This window comes from Panthera leo, chromosome A1 (assembly GCF_018350215.1).
Source record: "Panthera leo isolate Ple1 chromosome A1, P.leo_Ple1_pat1.1, whole genome shotgun sequence".
Classification (NCBI taxonomy): domain Eukaryota; kingdom Metazoa; phylum Chordata; class Mammalia; order Carnivora; family Felidae; genus Panthera; species Panthera leo.
In genome coordinates, this window is record NC_056679.1 from 192,247,119 (window position 1) to 192,263,091 (window position 15,973).

Here is a 15,973-nt window from a genome sequence, read left to right on the forward strand (position 1 = left end):
AAAAAAAAAAAAAAACTGAGATACCAAAGAGGTGCAGACCAGACCCTGACACCTACCTTCAGCCATATGCGGAAACCAAAGGCTAAACCCTGTCGATCTAAGCTGGGGGCCCTTTTATCCACTGAGGGAAGGGTCAGAGTTCCTGACCTTTGGGGACACCCACCTGAGGCCCCCTTATTAGCCTCCCTGAAGTAGGACCAAAGAGGCTGAAACCCTCTTCCTCCAGTGAGAAGGCAAGAAAAACATGGCTGAGGGGCGCCTGGGTGGCTCAGTCGGTTAGGTGTCTGACTTCAGCTCAGTTCATGATCTCACGGCTTGTGGGTTTGAGCCCTGCATCAGATTCTGTGTCTCCCTCTCTGCCCCTCCCCTGCTCGTGCTGTCTCTCTCACTCCTCTCTCAAAAATAAACATTAAAAAAAAAAAAGAAAAACATGGCTGAAAAAGGGCAGAACCTCCCCCCCCCCCCCCCCCCCCCCCGCCGCCCAAATGATTAACCAGTTGTCTCAACACCATTTATTTCAAATGAAACTTACCTGAAACAAAACCAGAGCTGCCTGGGTTGCCGCAGTCCCCAGCCCGGCCTTCCCTTAGCAGACATTGCCAGGAGCCCTGTGGCTCCCAAGAACAATTTGAAGACCAATCTTTGGCTTGCAAGGCCACCATATTGTTACTCAGTCCTTACATATATTTGGGTCTGTTCCTGAACTCTCAGTTCTCTTCCATCAAGAAAACCATCCATTGTTTTAGAATACGTTAGCATTGGATAAGGCCAACTCTTGAAGCAGAACTATCTAAGATCCCTTCCTATCGGCCCTGCCACTGGAAATCTGCCTAGTGGACCAACTGGGCACTTACAGCTTCCTCCTTGGCCTTCCAAACCCCACCTGCCCTCCTCAGGCCTTGGTGGGTTTGGCTCTGTCCCCAGGACAGCTCTCCAGGACACTTCATGCCCTGAGCTTGCAGCACAGCTTCTGCGGCACCAATGGTCCGTTTTCACGGCTGCTTGCCTGCTCCTGCAGCCTGTTCCTACACAAGTAAACATACAGAAAATAGTCCATCTTCTGTACACTTAAGAAGGGTAGGGAATGAGGAGCGTGGAGAAAGAGGAAGAATGGATGCATTTCTTTTCCCCTTTGAGGTCTTTGGATTTCGAGGGGCAAGAGGCTGTCGGTGTCTCATCCCTTTTGGCAGCCGGGTGGTTGGGCTCTGGCAGAGGGTGCCAGCCCTATCCTCTCCTTCAGCAAACAGAATGGCCCTCAGGTTGGTAAACAAGTGAGGCTTAAGAAAAGGCTGGGGTCTCGAGGTGCCTGGTGGCTCAGCCGATTAAGCATCTGACTCGATTTTGGCTCAGGCCATGATCTCATGGTTTGGGAGTTGGAGCCCTGCAGTGGGCTCTGCGCCTGACAGTGTGGACTCTGCTTGGATTCTCTCCCTCCTCCCCGCCCCCCCCGCCCCTGCCCTGCTTGCTTTCTCCCTTAAAATAAACAGACTTAAAAAATAAATTTAAAAAATTGAAAAAAAAAATATAGGGCTGAGGTCTCAAAATTCCTAGCAGATCATGTGAAAGTGAAAGGAATGGAAAATAAACTGGGATCCTTTTAATGCCAGTAGATGCTTCCGTTTCTTCCTCTCCATTACATGCCTAGTTCCAGAACTGATCGCATGGCATCTGGGAGCTACTGCAGTGCAATTAAACAACTGGTGGTGGCCAACCTCATGAGCATCCCTACCAGGCTGTGAAGTGGGTCTGTCTTCCTGTCCCCAAGTCAGTCTGCAGAAGCCCTGGTTCCCAACTCCTAAACTCTACAAAGGCCACTGGAGGTTCTAAAGTAACTGCCCGCCTCAAGAATGGCGGAATTCTCTGGAAGAACATTTCTGACGGGATGCTCAAGCACCAGGCATGGGAGACAGCTGTCAGACTAATGGTTAAGGAAGGACACGCCTCACTTCTAGTTTTATGTACACGTAGGTCAGACTGGCACGGAGAATGTTACCGCTGCCAGCACCTGGCCTCAAGAGTCAGGGAAAAGCCACCAACAACCCAGGGGCCAGTCCTCAGTAGGCTAGGGTGTGTTCATCATTCCATCCTTTCCCAGCTTCAATCCTCCGGGCTCAGTGGCTGACCTGGATTCCTGTAAGGCCAGAGTGTTGACCTGTTTCTCCTCTACTCTGGCAGGGATGTCTGTTCAGAGAGGGGCTGTGTTGACCCTCCACAGGGAATCACGGCAACCTTCCTAGTGATCTCCTTACAAGATGCCAGGCCACAGCCAGAGGATGGAAATCCTGAGAGTGGGACAAGTGGGCAGAAACCCTGGGATTCTGTTGGACTGGCATCTCTCTGTTCTCTAGCACTGGCTATAGCTGCCATGTTTTAAGACACATGGTGGACGTGAATTCCAGGCTGGCAGACGCTCTCAAAACCACGGAGAAATTCCTGGATGAATACATTCCTGGATGTATTCACTAGCAGCCTCTGGAGCCCATTCCCTGGGCAGATTCCCCAAAAGCCCAATGGCAGAGCCCTGCAAAGCTTTCATGTACACATCCTGAGTGCAGGGTTCCCCTGGATCTGAGGGGGCCCTAACCAGGCTCCATCCCTCAACAGCTGTACCCCAGATGGGAGACCAGCCAGTACTTTGCCTTTTCAAGTTTTTATTTTTATACATTTTTTTTGTATTAAAAAGAAAAGCATAATTACCACAAATTACAAAGGACTAAAGCAGGACTAGAATAATGAATGAATCACTTCAGCCTGGAAAGCAGATATTCTCAATAATATTAATGTTATAATACAAGCTCATTCAAGTATTTTACATTTTTTTTTTTGTCCTTTTAAATGTGATATCCTAGCACATGGTAAAGATAATGTACTATGAGCATAAGGTGGAACCTTCTCCGCAAAGCCAGATGACAAGTTTTCCTCTCCAGTGAGAAATGGGCTATAAGTTCTGATCTTCTCTGCCTCTGCCATCAACATGGCTGAAGGAGAGGGCGGGGGCTGGGGCAAATAAATCCAGGGACCCTTCCAGACAGGATACACTTTGGGGTCCCACTCAGGAGGGCACCAGATGACCCAGACCGTTGTACCCAGGCTTTTTGGCAAAAAAACACCCTCACCCGCCCTAGCTCGTCTTCCTTGCCCCTCCTCCCCACTTCTAGGGCCTTCTGAGCAGCTTACTTTCTTTTGTAAAATCAATCATCAGGAAAGGGGAAAAAAAAAAGAGCTACAATGGAACAAAACAAAAACGTTAACAACTTTGACATGGGGGCTCGGCACCTGGACCTGAGCCCCGGGGGTCCAGGCTGGGGCAGGCCCAGGCAGCCCCTCTCTTCTGGTAGTGCATCTGCTCCCAGATTCAGGAGAGGGCGAAAGAAACCGGCCCCTTAGCAGGGCTGAGGCACACAGACCTTGTGATGTTTGATGCCCAAAGGTCGTCCTGGTATGGACCGATCGTGGAAGGGTACAGGATGAGCAGAAGGGTTTGGGCAGGCTGCTGCTTTGTGTCTCAGGTCTTGGACCCCCACAGGAGGGTGGTGGGTGTGGAGCGGCCAACCCTGATGGCTCTGGCCGCTCCCGGCATGCCTGTCACAGATACGTCGGTCCTAAATTCAAGTGTCTTCAGAAAGTGAAGATGTAAACTACTCTTTGCAACATTAACTCCTAACATGTTACAAAAAAAGAAAGAAAGAAAAAAAAAAAAGCCCTCTCCCCCCCCATCCTCAGCCTACGTTGAGATGAAGTCCTCACCTACCCACCCCAAAGGGGCTTCCTCCCTCTGGGGTGTCTGTGGGAGGATCAGGGAGGGAATGGCAGCCCCCTGGCCTGGGAGTAAACTCAAGATAAGAACAGCCTTTCCCCATACCCCCAAGGCTTCCTTGTGCCCCCAAACCCAGCAGAGGACAAACACTGAGGTTCTATGGTGCTGGATACAGTACTGGGCTGAGCGACCCGAAGCAAAGAAGGGGGATAAAGGGAAGGAGGAGGGGGTGCAGGAGTCCAGTGTCTGGTACAACGGGGGGCAGGCACCAGACTGGGCAGGGAAAGGCCTCAGATCCCACTTTTAGAGCAGTGACCAGACACACTCATCCTTGGCTTTCGAGACAACTGGGTAACAGGAACTGAGGTGGGCTCCCCACACAATAACCACTGGGAGGGCAGAGGTGGGAGAGGGCACCGGCTGAAAGCAATGAGGTGCCCGTGACAGAGGGCAAGCCCTTGCCAGCCTGGGATACTGTCTCCGACTCCCAATCTTCAGGCCCAGCAGAGGAAACAGTTAAAAAGAGGGCCAATGAAGTGTCAGCAACTGAGCAACACTACCATCAACTTCTCTGTGCTGCCCGGTCCACACTGGGGGTGACTATGTCATCACGCCCGCACCCAACACACAGCCCAGTCTGTGTGGGTCAGTCCTTCGGTCACCCTCCCTAGCTTCGGATGCCAGTAGACTCCAGCCAGTCCATTATCACTCACAGCCCAACCCAAGCAGTCAGTGGCTGGAGAAGAGAAGTCAGGTATACTCTATGTCCACATATACCTTCCTGCCGCGGGGCTTCTCCAACTGGCAGGATTCCCCCCAGCCCCCAAATCCTCCTTGTCCCTCGTTCCCAGGCAGGGTCAGTTGGAGGATGGGCAGAGATGGCTTGCAGAAGGGGGATGCAAGATGGGGAGACCCCACCAGACCCCAGGGAGAATGGCATCCTTCTCCACCTTTGATGAGACAGAGCCTCCTCGAGGCCTCAGATCTTTCAGGGCAACGTATTTCCAAGCCTCAGCTGCCAGGTGTTCACCTTTCCCCTTTGAGGTTGGGGAGACGGTCAAGCTGAGGCCAAGTGTGTCCCAGATCCAGGCCAATGCTCTTCTTCAACAGTTTGAAGCACGCTTGGCCTTGGGGATCCGAGGGCAGATGAAGGGTGTCACGGCAGGACGGGGCCTGTCGTGAAGCAACAGCAAGCAGAGCGAGGACACGACAGTGGCAGCAGTGTATAGACACAGGACGTCAGCTTCGAACGATGCAACAGTAGGGGTATTTCAGGCAAGGCTCTGATCTGAGCCGCCCCCAACCCTCTTGCCTGTAGGCAGGAGGCACTGTACATGCAACTCAGTCCAGAGAAAGATTCTAGCCAATCCAGCCCAGGCACATCCAGAGAAGGTGTGAGCTCTTCGAGTTGACTCCACCGAGGAAAACAGGCATTTGGGTATTTCAGATTCCCGCTCCACAATAAGGCAACTTTTAAAAAAATATTATTTCCAAGAACAAAACAAAACAAAATCCAAGGGCAGGGGAAAGACATCACTTTCTGTGGATTAGGTGGGGGTTTTCTGATTTATTTTTTTGGTCTTTTATGGTCGATTTTGTCTTTTTTTTTGTTTTTTTTTTTTGTTTTTTGTGTTTTTTTTTTTTTGTTTTTCCATTTTTCCAAGGATGGAAAGGTCAGAGAAAAATAAAATAAATCATCTTTCAATAGTCTTTTCTGGTATGAGCAGCGTCTCTCTGGGCTGGGGAGTAAGGGGCATAGGGAGAGGGGAGTGGAGAGAGGCTGAAACCTTCCCCCACTCCCACTTCTAGATCCTTTGGTTTCCTTCTCCCAGAACATGGCAGAAGGGCATGGTGGGGACAGCAGGGGGAGAACATGGTGATGGTAAGCCCCAGATGATGAGGGGGCTGGTGCTCGTGGGGCCCAGGGACGCTGCCAGAGCCTTCCATGGGACAGTGCTGGGCAATGGGGCCCACAGGGCCTTCTTGTGGGCTGCATAGTTGGTTGAGGGGGAGCAGGAGGAGGCTGTGGGTGGGAACCAGGGTTACGGCTTACCAGCCGTGGGCAGGGCTGCAGAGTGATTTTGGTAATCCAGACGAACTATCAATAATTTAAAACTTGATATATATATATATATATATATATAAAAAAAATCTCCCCCCTTTCCCTCCCCCCTTAGAAGAAGCTAGGATGTGAAGAGTCATGGAGAGAGGAGGGGGAAGGGGGTGTGTGGAGGCTCCTGCCCAGGGGTACCTCTGATAGCCCAAATGGTGTACATGTTGCTACTCAGCACAAAGGCCCATGCTAATGACTCTAGGCCTGTCCCTTCTCTGTCCCCTCTCCTGGGACTGGGCACCCCCATGGACTCTTACCCAACCCCCCATCCCCCCCTCCAAAACCCCAGGGCTAAGGGGCTTTTTCACTTTCCCAAAGTCTGTGTGTCCGAGTGCTGGCTTGTCCATTTGGCATCTTCCCGGACGGGCTGGCCAGTGGGTGGTGTGGGGGGTTGGCTGATCATGGTGGAGGGCCTGCTGGAAGACTGGGAAGGGCACCGCTTCCTGCCCTCACCGCCGCCACCTCCTGCCGCCACTGGGTGTCGTTTGTGGTTGCCCTCCTCACCCATGGGGGGCTGTAACAGAGGAGGAAGTCACAGGTGACCAGGGGCCACTACCCATACCCCTTTCCTTGCCATGGCTGGCTCTCTAGAGACTTCTTACCTCCAAATGCAGATAACAGTTATAACCTTAAAAACTAATTACCAGTTTATGAGGCACATCTCCATGCCAAGATGCCAAAGACCCATGCTACTTTATGCACAAGAACCCACTCAGGGAGTCTACACCACCCTTTGATGGAGACACAATCATCCCATTTTATAGATGAGGAAAGTGAAGCACAGAAAAATAATTTGCCCAGGGCTGCATAAATTACATAACTGGTGGAGACAAGGCAGGACTAGGCCCATCTATCTAACTCTGAAGCCCAGGCCTTCACCCACACAAGTTTCTGCTCTCCTCTGAGAAGGGATCGCTTCTCAGGCAATGATGCATGGAATGTGGCAATATGCAATATGCTAAGACGTCTCAGCTCAGAAGGCCCACATGCTCCTGGGCTCTGCCTTATCCCCTTCCAGGCCAGAAAGAGGACACTGATCTAAGAGATCATGATCCAGTCTGGCCTTACTGCTGCCAAAGGTCTGGTGACCTCAAGGACATTTCCTTCCCTTTCTGAGGGTCAAAGCTGAGCCCTTCTAGTCCCACTTCCACAGGTCTTCCCACTGCAAGGCTTCTCTGCACACATGCCCCTCCAACCCCCAGAGGAGGAAGTGCTTAAGGACAGAAAACAACAGATTCATCTTTATACTGGGAGGCCTGAAGGGCACTGCCACTATCTAACTGGGTGGCTACGGGTTTCCATTTATCCACGGGTACAGCAACTGTAACAATGAACTCTGCCTCCTTCACCACATTATAAAGATTAAAATGAGGTCAATATCAAGTGCCTAACACAGCTCCTGGGACACAGTAATCACTCAATTAATGGCAATTTTTTAATAGATGAGAGGACTATTATTGCTATTTGTCTTTTGGCTAAAAGGTTTCAAGGGAATAAGATGACTGGTACATCTCTACTATATTATAAAGTCTTTGAAAGAACGAGTCTCACTCATTTCTGGAGTCTCTGACTGACATCCATGACTCAAAGCTACCGCTTCCCTGATAATACCCAGTAGCAATAACCCTGACCCACCACTGGATGTCACCATTGAGTCACCCGCTCCAAGAAGACAGGGGTTGTGTTGGTGCGGGGTTGGAACTGGCCTCTTCCAGAAAAAGCAAGTACGTTTACTAGGGCACTCATCCCAGGCTAACCAGGGCATACTAAGATAAAAGAGAGCATTATGATGGTTTAGCTATAGGACCATGGGAAGGAGGGAGGAGCAACTTGCATAATCCCCTTCAATTGGCTGTCAGTGTCCACTTCTCACTCTCTATTTTACAGGCAAAGAAACTAAGGCCAAAATGGGGGAAAAGGGTCTCTGGGCTAGTGGCATAGCTGGGACCAGAACCCAGGTATCCTGACCTCTGGTCCAGTTTTCTTTCCAGGACAACGAGGGTGAGAAAGACAAGAGACTTTCACTCACATCCACTCGGAAGTCTTCGAGACGTCGGAATTTGCCGAGGTATTCTTGAAGTTTGGGGTCAATGTCCAAATTTTTGGCTTTGGAATATTTCAAGAAGGCCCAGAACTTCTCCAGCCCATAGAGCTGGCCTACAGGAAAGAGGAGGCAGAGGTGGAGAGAGGTAGAGAGAAGCGGGGCTGGTGAGGAGTTGAGAATTAAGAGGTTCAGGGGAGCGGGAGGTGTGAGGTGACTGACACACAGCCAGACCCAGGTGGCCCCGGGGAGGGAGGAGGGAGAAAAGGCCTAGATGACTGGGGCTTGCAGAGTCCAACTCTGGCTCTCACCAGCTTCATAGTCCTTCACCGTCTCTTCCTGAAAATCCTTGAAGATGTCTAGCCGGAACTTCTTTTCCAGGCCATAACTGTAGTATCGAAAAAGGCACTCCAAACCATATCTGTAGGAGAGCACAAGTCAGTGAAATCAGGACACAGTTTATTTGTAAAACTGGATTGCACCTGCATAATAAATGAATGAGGAAATGGTTTAAGCACGTGGATTATTGAAAAAATGGTAAAAAAATCCTTAAGAAGGCTAACATTTAACGTTAGTCTAAGTGGGTCTAGCAGTTTATGGTTTGCCAGGGGTCAGCAAACTTCAGCCAAACAACAGCCCTCTGCCCACATTCAATTGCTGTAAGAGCAGAGCTGAGTAGTTGCGACAGAGACCCTATGTCTGCAAAGCCTTACATATTTCTTATCTGTCCCATCACAGAACAAGTTTGCCAATACCCTGAGATGAGCTCTCCACAAAGTCACGTGACCATGTCAATTAGCAGGTTTGTTTATCTGACTTCAGAAATTTTACTTTTAGGAACATGTCAAGGAGGTGACCAAAAATACATTGTTTCTATTTTACAGATGTACAAAACTGTTCATTAACATTATTCAACAAAACTTAAATGTCTTAAAGAGACAGTTAAGAAAAATAATGTAAATCTGTACAACAGAATATAAGCTATTAAAAATTATAACGTATGGGGCCCCTGAGTGGCTCGGTCAGTTGAGTGTCTGACTTCAGCTCAGGTCATGATCTTATGGTTCGTGGGTTCGAGCCCCGCTCCGGGCTCTGTGCTGACAGCTCAGAGCAGCTGGAGCCTGTTTCAGATTTTGTGTTTCCCCCTCTCTCTGCCCCTCCCCTGCTCACATTCTGTCTCTCTCTCTCAAAAATAAAACATTAAAAAAAATTATAATGTAAATACACACTGATGGATACTGAGATGCTTATGATATATCACCAAGTGGAAAAGACAGGTTTCAAAGTGTTACATCAGAATGGGCCCATTTTATAAACAAATATGTAAATTTTACATCTACCCATGCATACAAAGTCTAGAAGGCCACACACTTAAATATATTAACAATGCTTATCTCTGGGAGTTGGAATTTTCAAATGATCTTATCTATATTTTCTAAACTTTCAGCAAAAGGTATGTAAGAATTTCTGTAAGAAAGTTTTAAAAGTTAAATACTTTAACAACGTGGAAACACGCTCATGCTTATAAATGGTAAGATACAAAAAGGTATTCATGTGATGATCTAAATACATTAAAAAGTACGGTACAAATTATTATCTAATAGAAGCTATACTTTGGGTAAACAACAGTAGGGTGGTGGGAGACTATAGGTATGTCCTTGCTCACACAAGCAAATATTTTTAGGAAAGCCCCTCGGGATTCTGACCATGCTGGCTATCTGTGGAGAAAGCAACTAGATGGCATGGGGACAGGGTTGAGGAGACTTCTCACTATATGACCTCTGTCCTCTTTGAATTTTGAACCATGTAAACATATTACTCATTCAAAAATACTCATGTTTTTATAAAGCAAATGTGTATGCAAAACAGATTTCTGGTTATAGCTCTGGAGGCAGACCCACCAGGAACGCTTCACCTCCCACAAGACCCGCCAGCAGCGCCCCCCCGGCCACACTCCTCACATCCTGCTCACCTGTAGCCTTCTTTGGCATCCTCCAGAGCAAGCTGCTTAAACTCCTCATACATCTTTTTGTTGAAGTGATCTCGGAGGAAGAAGGACCAGAAGCGGAAGAGAGTGTTCATCTCCTGAGACTGGCCAATGCCCAAGCGTTTCCGCTCTGATTGGGGACAGAGGAGGAAAGACCTTTCAGGGCCAGGCTGCCCGTGTTGAGGGGACAAATGCTCCTGGGGTCAGACTTTGGTCCTTTCTCCTGTCCCCCCCAATTCCCTTGCTCATCCCCTGTCCTTTCAGTCTTTCAGGAGACGGTCATTAAGCGCTATTCCGTGTCAGGCCCTGCTGCCTTGGCAGCAGGGCCTGAGCCTCGCCACAAGCAGGTGGCATCAGCTTCTAAATCAGGCCAGCCTGGTCTAGCTCTTCATCTCAAATGCTACTGCTCTCAAGTGTAGTCAGAATAAGGAAAAGCATGAACAAATAATCTGACAATCCAACAAATTACACTGATTAGTCATCACCAACAATTATTTTAGGAATCCAACAATTACAAAATGGTACCATTAAAAATACACAATACCAAAGCACAAGCAACAGAAGAATAGATAAATTTAGTATCATTAAAAAAACTAAAAGGGCACCTGGGTGGCTGAGTCGGTTAAGCATCCATCCGACTTCGACTAGTTCATGCTCTCATGGTTTCTGGGTTCGAGCCCTGTGTCAGGTTCTGTGCTGACAGCTTAGAGCCTGGGGCCTGCTACAGATTTTGTGTCTTCCTCTCTGCCCCTCCCTGACTCACACTCTGGCTCTTTCTCTCTCTCTCAAAAATAAATAAAACATTAAAAAAAATTAAAAACTAAAAACTAAAAACCTGGGGTGCCTGGATGGCTCAGTTGGTTAAGCGTCTGACTCTTGACTTTGTCTCAGGTCATGATCTCACGGTCATGATGAAATCGAGCCTCGTTTCTGGCTCTGCACTGATCACGGAGACTGCTTAATAATCTGTCTTCCTCTCCCTCTCCTCCTCCCCCACTCGTGTGCATGCACACTCTCTCAATAAATTAAAAAAAAAAAGAGAGAGACTAAAAACCTCTGTGCTTCAAAGAACACTATCAACAACATGAAAAATCAACCCACAGGGTGGGGAGAAAGTATTTACAACTCATGAATCTGGTAAGAGACTTGTACCTAGAATCTATAAAAAACTCTTATAACTTGTTAATAAAGGCAAATAATAGTCAAAAAATAGGCAAAGGATCTGAATAGACATTTCTCCAAAGGTATACAAAGGGCCGATAAACACATGAAAAAAATTTTCAACGTTATGGCTTCCAGGAAAATGCAAATCAAAACCGTAAGGAGGTATCACTTATCACTTCAAGCCTATGAAGACGGCTGTAATAAAAAAGACAGACAATACCAAGTGCTGGGAGGATTGGAGCAACCAGAAGCCCTATATACTGCTGTCAGGAACGAAAACATGGTGCCCCCACTTTGGCAAACAGTCTCACGATTCCTCCAAAGGTTTAAACATAGCTATCATATGACCCTGCAATTCCGCTCTTCTATCCAAGCTAAATGAAAACCTATGTCCACACAAAAACTTGTACACGAATATTCACAGCAGCACTATTCATGACAGACAAAAAGTGGCAATCCAAATGTCCATCATCTGACAAACAAATAAACAGAACAGGCCATACCCATAATAATAGAATATTATCTGGCAAGGAAAAGGAATAAAGTACCGACACCATGCTACAATATAGATGAAATGTGACAACAGTATGCTAAGGGAAGAAACCAGTCACAAAGAATGGTGTGATACAGGATTCTATCTATACAAAAAGCCCACAAAAGGCAAACCATTCAGACTGGTGGTTGTGCAGGCCCGGAAGGAGCTGTGGGGGCGGGGATGGGAAATGACTGGTCAGGGGCACAGGGTTTCTTTCTGGGGTAACGAAAACGTTCTAAAATCGATTCTGCTGATGGACGTGCAACTCCTGAATATACTAAAAGTCACAGCACCTTTCACTTTAAATGGGTAAACTGTATAGTATGTGAATCCTATCTCAATAAAACTGTCATACACAAACGCAGAGGGAAGTAAGGCAGACGAAAGAAGCACTTAGCAGCCATGTTTTGCTAAATGAAAAGAGGTGAGGCAAATTAATACAAGGGAGCATTAAGACTGCTTCTGTGGGGGGTTGCCTAGGGCTCAGTCAGTTGAGTGTCTGACTTCGGCTCAGGTCATGATCTCACAGCTTGTGGGTTCGAGCCCCAGGTCGGGCTCTGTGCTGACAGCTCAGAGCCTGGAGCCTGCTTCAGATTCTGTGTCTCCTCTCTCTCTGCCCCTCCCCACTCACACTCTGCCTCTCTCAAAAAATAAACAAACATTAAAAAGAAAATTTTTAAAGATTGCTTCTGTGGGGCCCCTGGGTGGCTCAGTCGGTTGAGCGTCTTGACTCTTGATTTCTTTCAACTTAGGTCATGATCTCATGGTTCGTGGGATCGAGCCCTGCGTCAGGCTCTGTGCTCATAGCACAGAGACTATTTGGGATTCTCTCTTCCCCTCTCTCTGCCCCTCCCACTGTTCTCTCTAAAAAAAAATTGGGGGGGGGGTGGGGAAGATTGCTTTTGAGCATCTTTACAGCCAACCTGACAGAAATCTATAGTTAAAAGACATTTCAGGAGCCAGGTGGCTCAGTCGGTTGAGCCTTCAACTCCAGATTTCAGCTCAGGTCATGATCCCCGGGGTTTGTGAGATCAAGCCCTGCAATGGGCTCTGTTCTGAGCATGGAGTCTGTTTAAAATTCTCTCTCTCCCTCCTCTGCCCCTCTCCCCCACTCACTCGCTCTCTAAAAAATAAAAAAATAAAAAAAAAAAAAAATCTCATGGCACCTGGGTGGCTCAGTCAGTTAAGCCTCCGACTTCGGCTCAGGTCATGATCTCGCGGTTTGTGAGTTCGAGCCGCGCATTGGGCTCTGTGCTGACAGCTCGGAGCCTGGAGCCTGCTTCGGATTCTGTGTCTCCTTCTCTCTCTGCCCCTCCCCCACTTGTGCTCTACCTCTATCAAAAATAAATCAATGTAAAAAAAATTTTTTTTAAATAAAATAAAATAAAATAAAATCTCATTCTGTGATAAAAAGAAACACATGAGAGTATCTAGAAAGCTTATTTCCCTATACCATCTTCTAGAGCAGGGGTCAGCAAACTCTTTCCCACAAAAGGCCAGAGAGTAAATGTTTTAGGCTTTATAGGCCAGATATTGTCTCTGTCAAAAGTTCTCTTTCTTCTTCACAACCACTTAAAAATGTAAAAAAATGTAAAAAATGTAAAAAAAGGTAAACTTTTGATATCTTTTTTATTATCCGTAGAGGAAGATCAAGGAACAAAATATTCTGAGTAGCAGATTCTTTTAGCTTTCTGTATTCCCAACTACATGGCCTGAGTCTAGCTCCAATCCTTCTTGTTGCAATGTCGTGTCACTTTTTGATCTAAGGTCAGAGAAAACAATCACCTGCTCCACCACCCTTACACTCAGATCTAAGTAGTGGACCCAGAGGCTCAGCCCCTCTGCCCCTGTGCTTCTTACCGTTAAGGCAGCGCCTACGATACTTGTGGTAGACGTGTTGTGTGAAGCCATTTTCCTTGAGCAGCTCGTGGGAAGGATGCTGGAACTTGGGCAATGACTGAGGGGTACAGCCATAGCTGCCAACTGCAGGTGTCCCTTCTGAGGGGCTGGAACTAGAGGTCAGGAAAGAGACAATGTCACCAGGTTCCCTGGAGCAGCTAGCCATCAGTTTAGGAGGGGCCCCTCTGGTCCTTCCATCAGCCAAGATCTAGCTTCTCATAGGGCAGCAAAGAGACCCAAGTACTGTGCTAGGTCCTTAACTTACATCCACGGGCCCAAATCACTCTTTGCACAGACCTTTGGTGTGTTTTACAAAGCCGTCAGTGAGGCTTACAGAGACTGGGAGACTTGTCCTGAGTCACGGGGCTGTTTAACATCCCAGATCGGCACAATGCCCAAACCTGAGCTTCTAAGCATTTATTTATCCAGAGTCCACATTCAACTTTCTTTGATAAGCTATTATGGGTTAATCCATCTATATGTTTTCTTTAAAACCATGACCATTCTCAGTCTGTGCCATCTTTGCAGGGAGTAGAGTGCATATATAGGTCAATGGCTTCCAAACCTTGCTCTTGAACAGAGAACACTGGGACAATTTTCCTGGGGCTGGGGGTTGGGGGATGGGGGAAGCCACCTAAACCCTACCCCCAGAAGCTGAATCAGTAGATCGAGGGCAGGGCCCACGAATCTGTATTTTTATTTAATGACCGCCCCATCCTGGGGCAGGCAGCAGATACACACTTTTGAAATCATTCACAAACATTCTCTCTCTGAAGACACTCTGGTCCCGTGTAGATGCAACACCACTTCTTTAGGAAAATCTTCCCAGGCTCTGGATTAAGTTCTCTAGACTCCTCCAGATTTTTGGATTTAGATTAACGGTCCCTTTCTTTAATTTACAGACCGAAGAGGTTCGTTCTTCCTGGTCCCATCAGCTGCTTGGCTTTCCCACCCATCCTGCAGTCGGCCTCATCTCTCCTCCCCACTGCCCTGGCACCTGATGGAAGCAGTCCGGGGCCTGTGCTCACGGGAATCCATCACCCAGCCCACATGACTCTCCAGGGGCGGGTTCGAGCTGTGTCTTGTCTTCCTTTTCCGAGGCATCTGCAAAGGCCAGTCCAGAATTTGTTATTAATCGCACTCACAGAAATCTAGGAGCACCAAGCACTTGTAGGACCAAGACCTCTCATGTGTGTGAGTTATTTCACAATTTACAAAGCATTTTCATATCTATTCTCTCACACGATGTCCACAGTTATGAGTCAGGAACTGGTATGCCTATTTCACAGGTGAGGAAATTGAGGCTTGGGAGCCCTAAGGACCCACTCCTGGTCCATCTTCCTGAGGCCTTATCCTGGCTACATGGAATCACCACTCCCACACCTGGTCCCTTCTTCAGATGTGGCCACTTGATCCTGGGGGGGGGGGGGGGGGCCCAGCTGCCTAAGAATACAGAGCAGGTCTGGGATCTGGCAGTCTCCTGGCTTAAGCAAGGGTAAAAAGCAAAGCACGGGAAAGAGGTGAAGTGAGCCCAAGACTCTTAGCAGCCCGGCAGAAGAGCCTCACCTTGGCGTCTAGTGTCCGTCCTTCTTTCACTACTGGGTAAAACCGTGATGTCTGACTTGAGTCTTTGAGCTGTGGTGTCCGGGGAGTGCGGGGGGTCCTGGCGTTGCGGTAGTTTGGCGACTCCGGGACAGTGGTTGGTAGAGAACGGGCGATGGTGGAAGGCTCAGGAGCACCAAACAATTTGTTGGCCAGGGCATCAGTGGGAACTGCAGAGGCAGAGCAGGCCAGTAAGCAGGGGTAGGCCTGTGACCGTCTGTCCCTGGAAGGCTCCCCGTTGAAGGGCTGCAGACCTTCCCACCCAGGCCAGGGTTCCAGGTGTCACCTCTCACCTTGCTGGAAGCGGGGTGGCCCAGGAGGGACCTCCTGGTTGGGATCCACGGGGGGCTCTGGGGTTAGTGTGTCAAACTGCTCCCGACTGATCATGTTGACTTTCTTGAAGTTCTCAACTTCTTGCTGCAGAGGATACAAGATGGGTGGGGAGAAGAGGTTAGTAAGAAGACTGCCCCAGCCTGTTTAGGAATTGGGACCTGCAGGAAGTTGCAAAGGGCAGTTCCCACGTCCACATACGTGGAATTCTGGTCCCCAGGCTCTCAGCGGCAGCCTCCCCACTCCCCACCCCCAGTTACCAGGGCACGAGCGTGCCCACCCAGAAGGGGTTAGGGCCCGCCCGGCCCTCTCTACGGCAAGACCGAGACGAGGACTTCAGCTCCCCGGAACTCACTGCAGACCCCCGACCTGCTTCTCACCACTGTCTCCTCACCTCCACCAAACACACCGCTACCTGCTCCACAGGCTCCCCTCAGGCCCACCTACCACCACACACAGTCGCTCTGTAAAAACCTACAGAAAGTTTTGACTGTTTCCGGGCAACAGTGATTTTTAAAAAGCCTGTCTTTTCTCTATCTTCTCTA

General features: G+C 48.5%; 1 protein-coding gene across 3 annotated transcripts in view; it reads right to left on the bottom strand.

The window, feature by feature from the left end:
• Window positions 1–5,862: 5,862 nt before the first annotated feature.
• The window catches only part of LARP1 (La ribonucleoprotein 1, translational regulator), a 52,843-nt gene continuing 42,732 nt past the window's right edge, over window positions 5,863–15,973 (bottom strand). For all 3 annotated transcript variants that reach the window (XM_042948493.1, XM_042948492.1, XM_042948491.1), the window contains 8 exons: window positions 15,392–15,515; window positions 15,063–15,268; window positions 14,494–14,600; window positions 13,458–13,609; window positions 9,884–10,028; window positions 8,223–8,332; window positions 7,900–8,027; window positions 5,863–6,384 (listed from right to left, as the gene is read on the bottom strand). In XM_042948493.1, coding sequence (XP_042804427.1) covers window positions 6,175–6,384; window positions 7,900–8,027; window positions 8,223–8,332; window positions 9,884–10,028; window positions 13,458–13,609; window positions 14,494–14,600; window positions 15,063–15,268; window positions 15,392–15,515 — 1,182 coding nt within the window. In that variant the 3' untranslated portion in view covers window positions 5,863–6,174. The remainder of the gene's footprint in view (window positions 6,385–7,899; window positions 8,028–8,222; window positions 8,333–9,883; window positions 10,029–13,457; window positions 13,610–14,493; window positions 14,601–15,062; window positions 15,269–15,391; window positions 15,516–15,973) is intronic.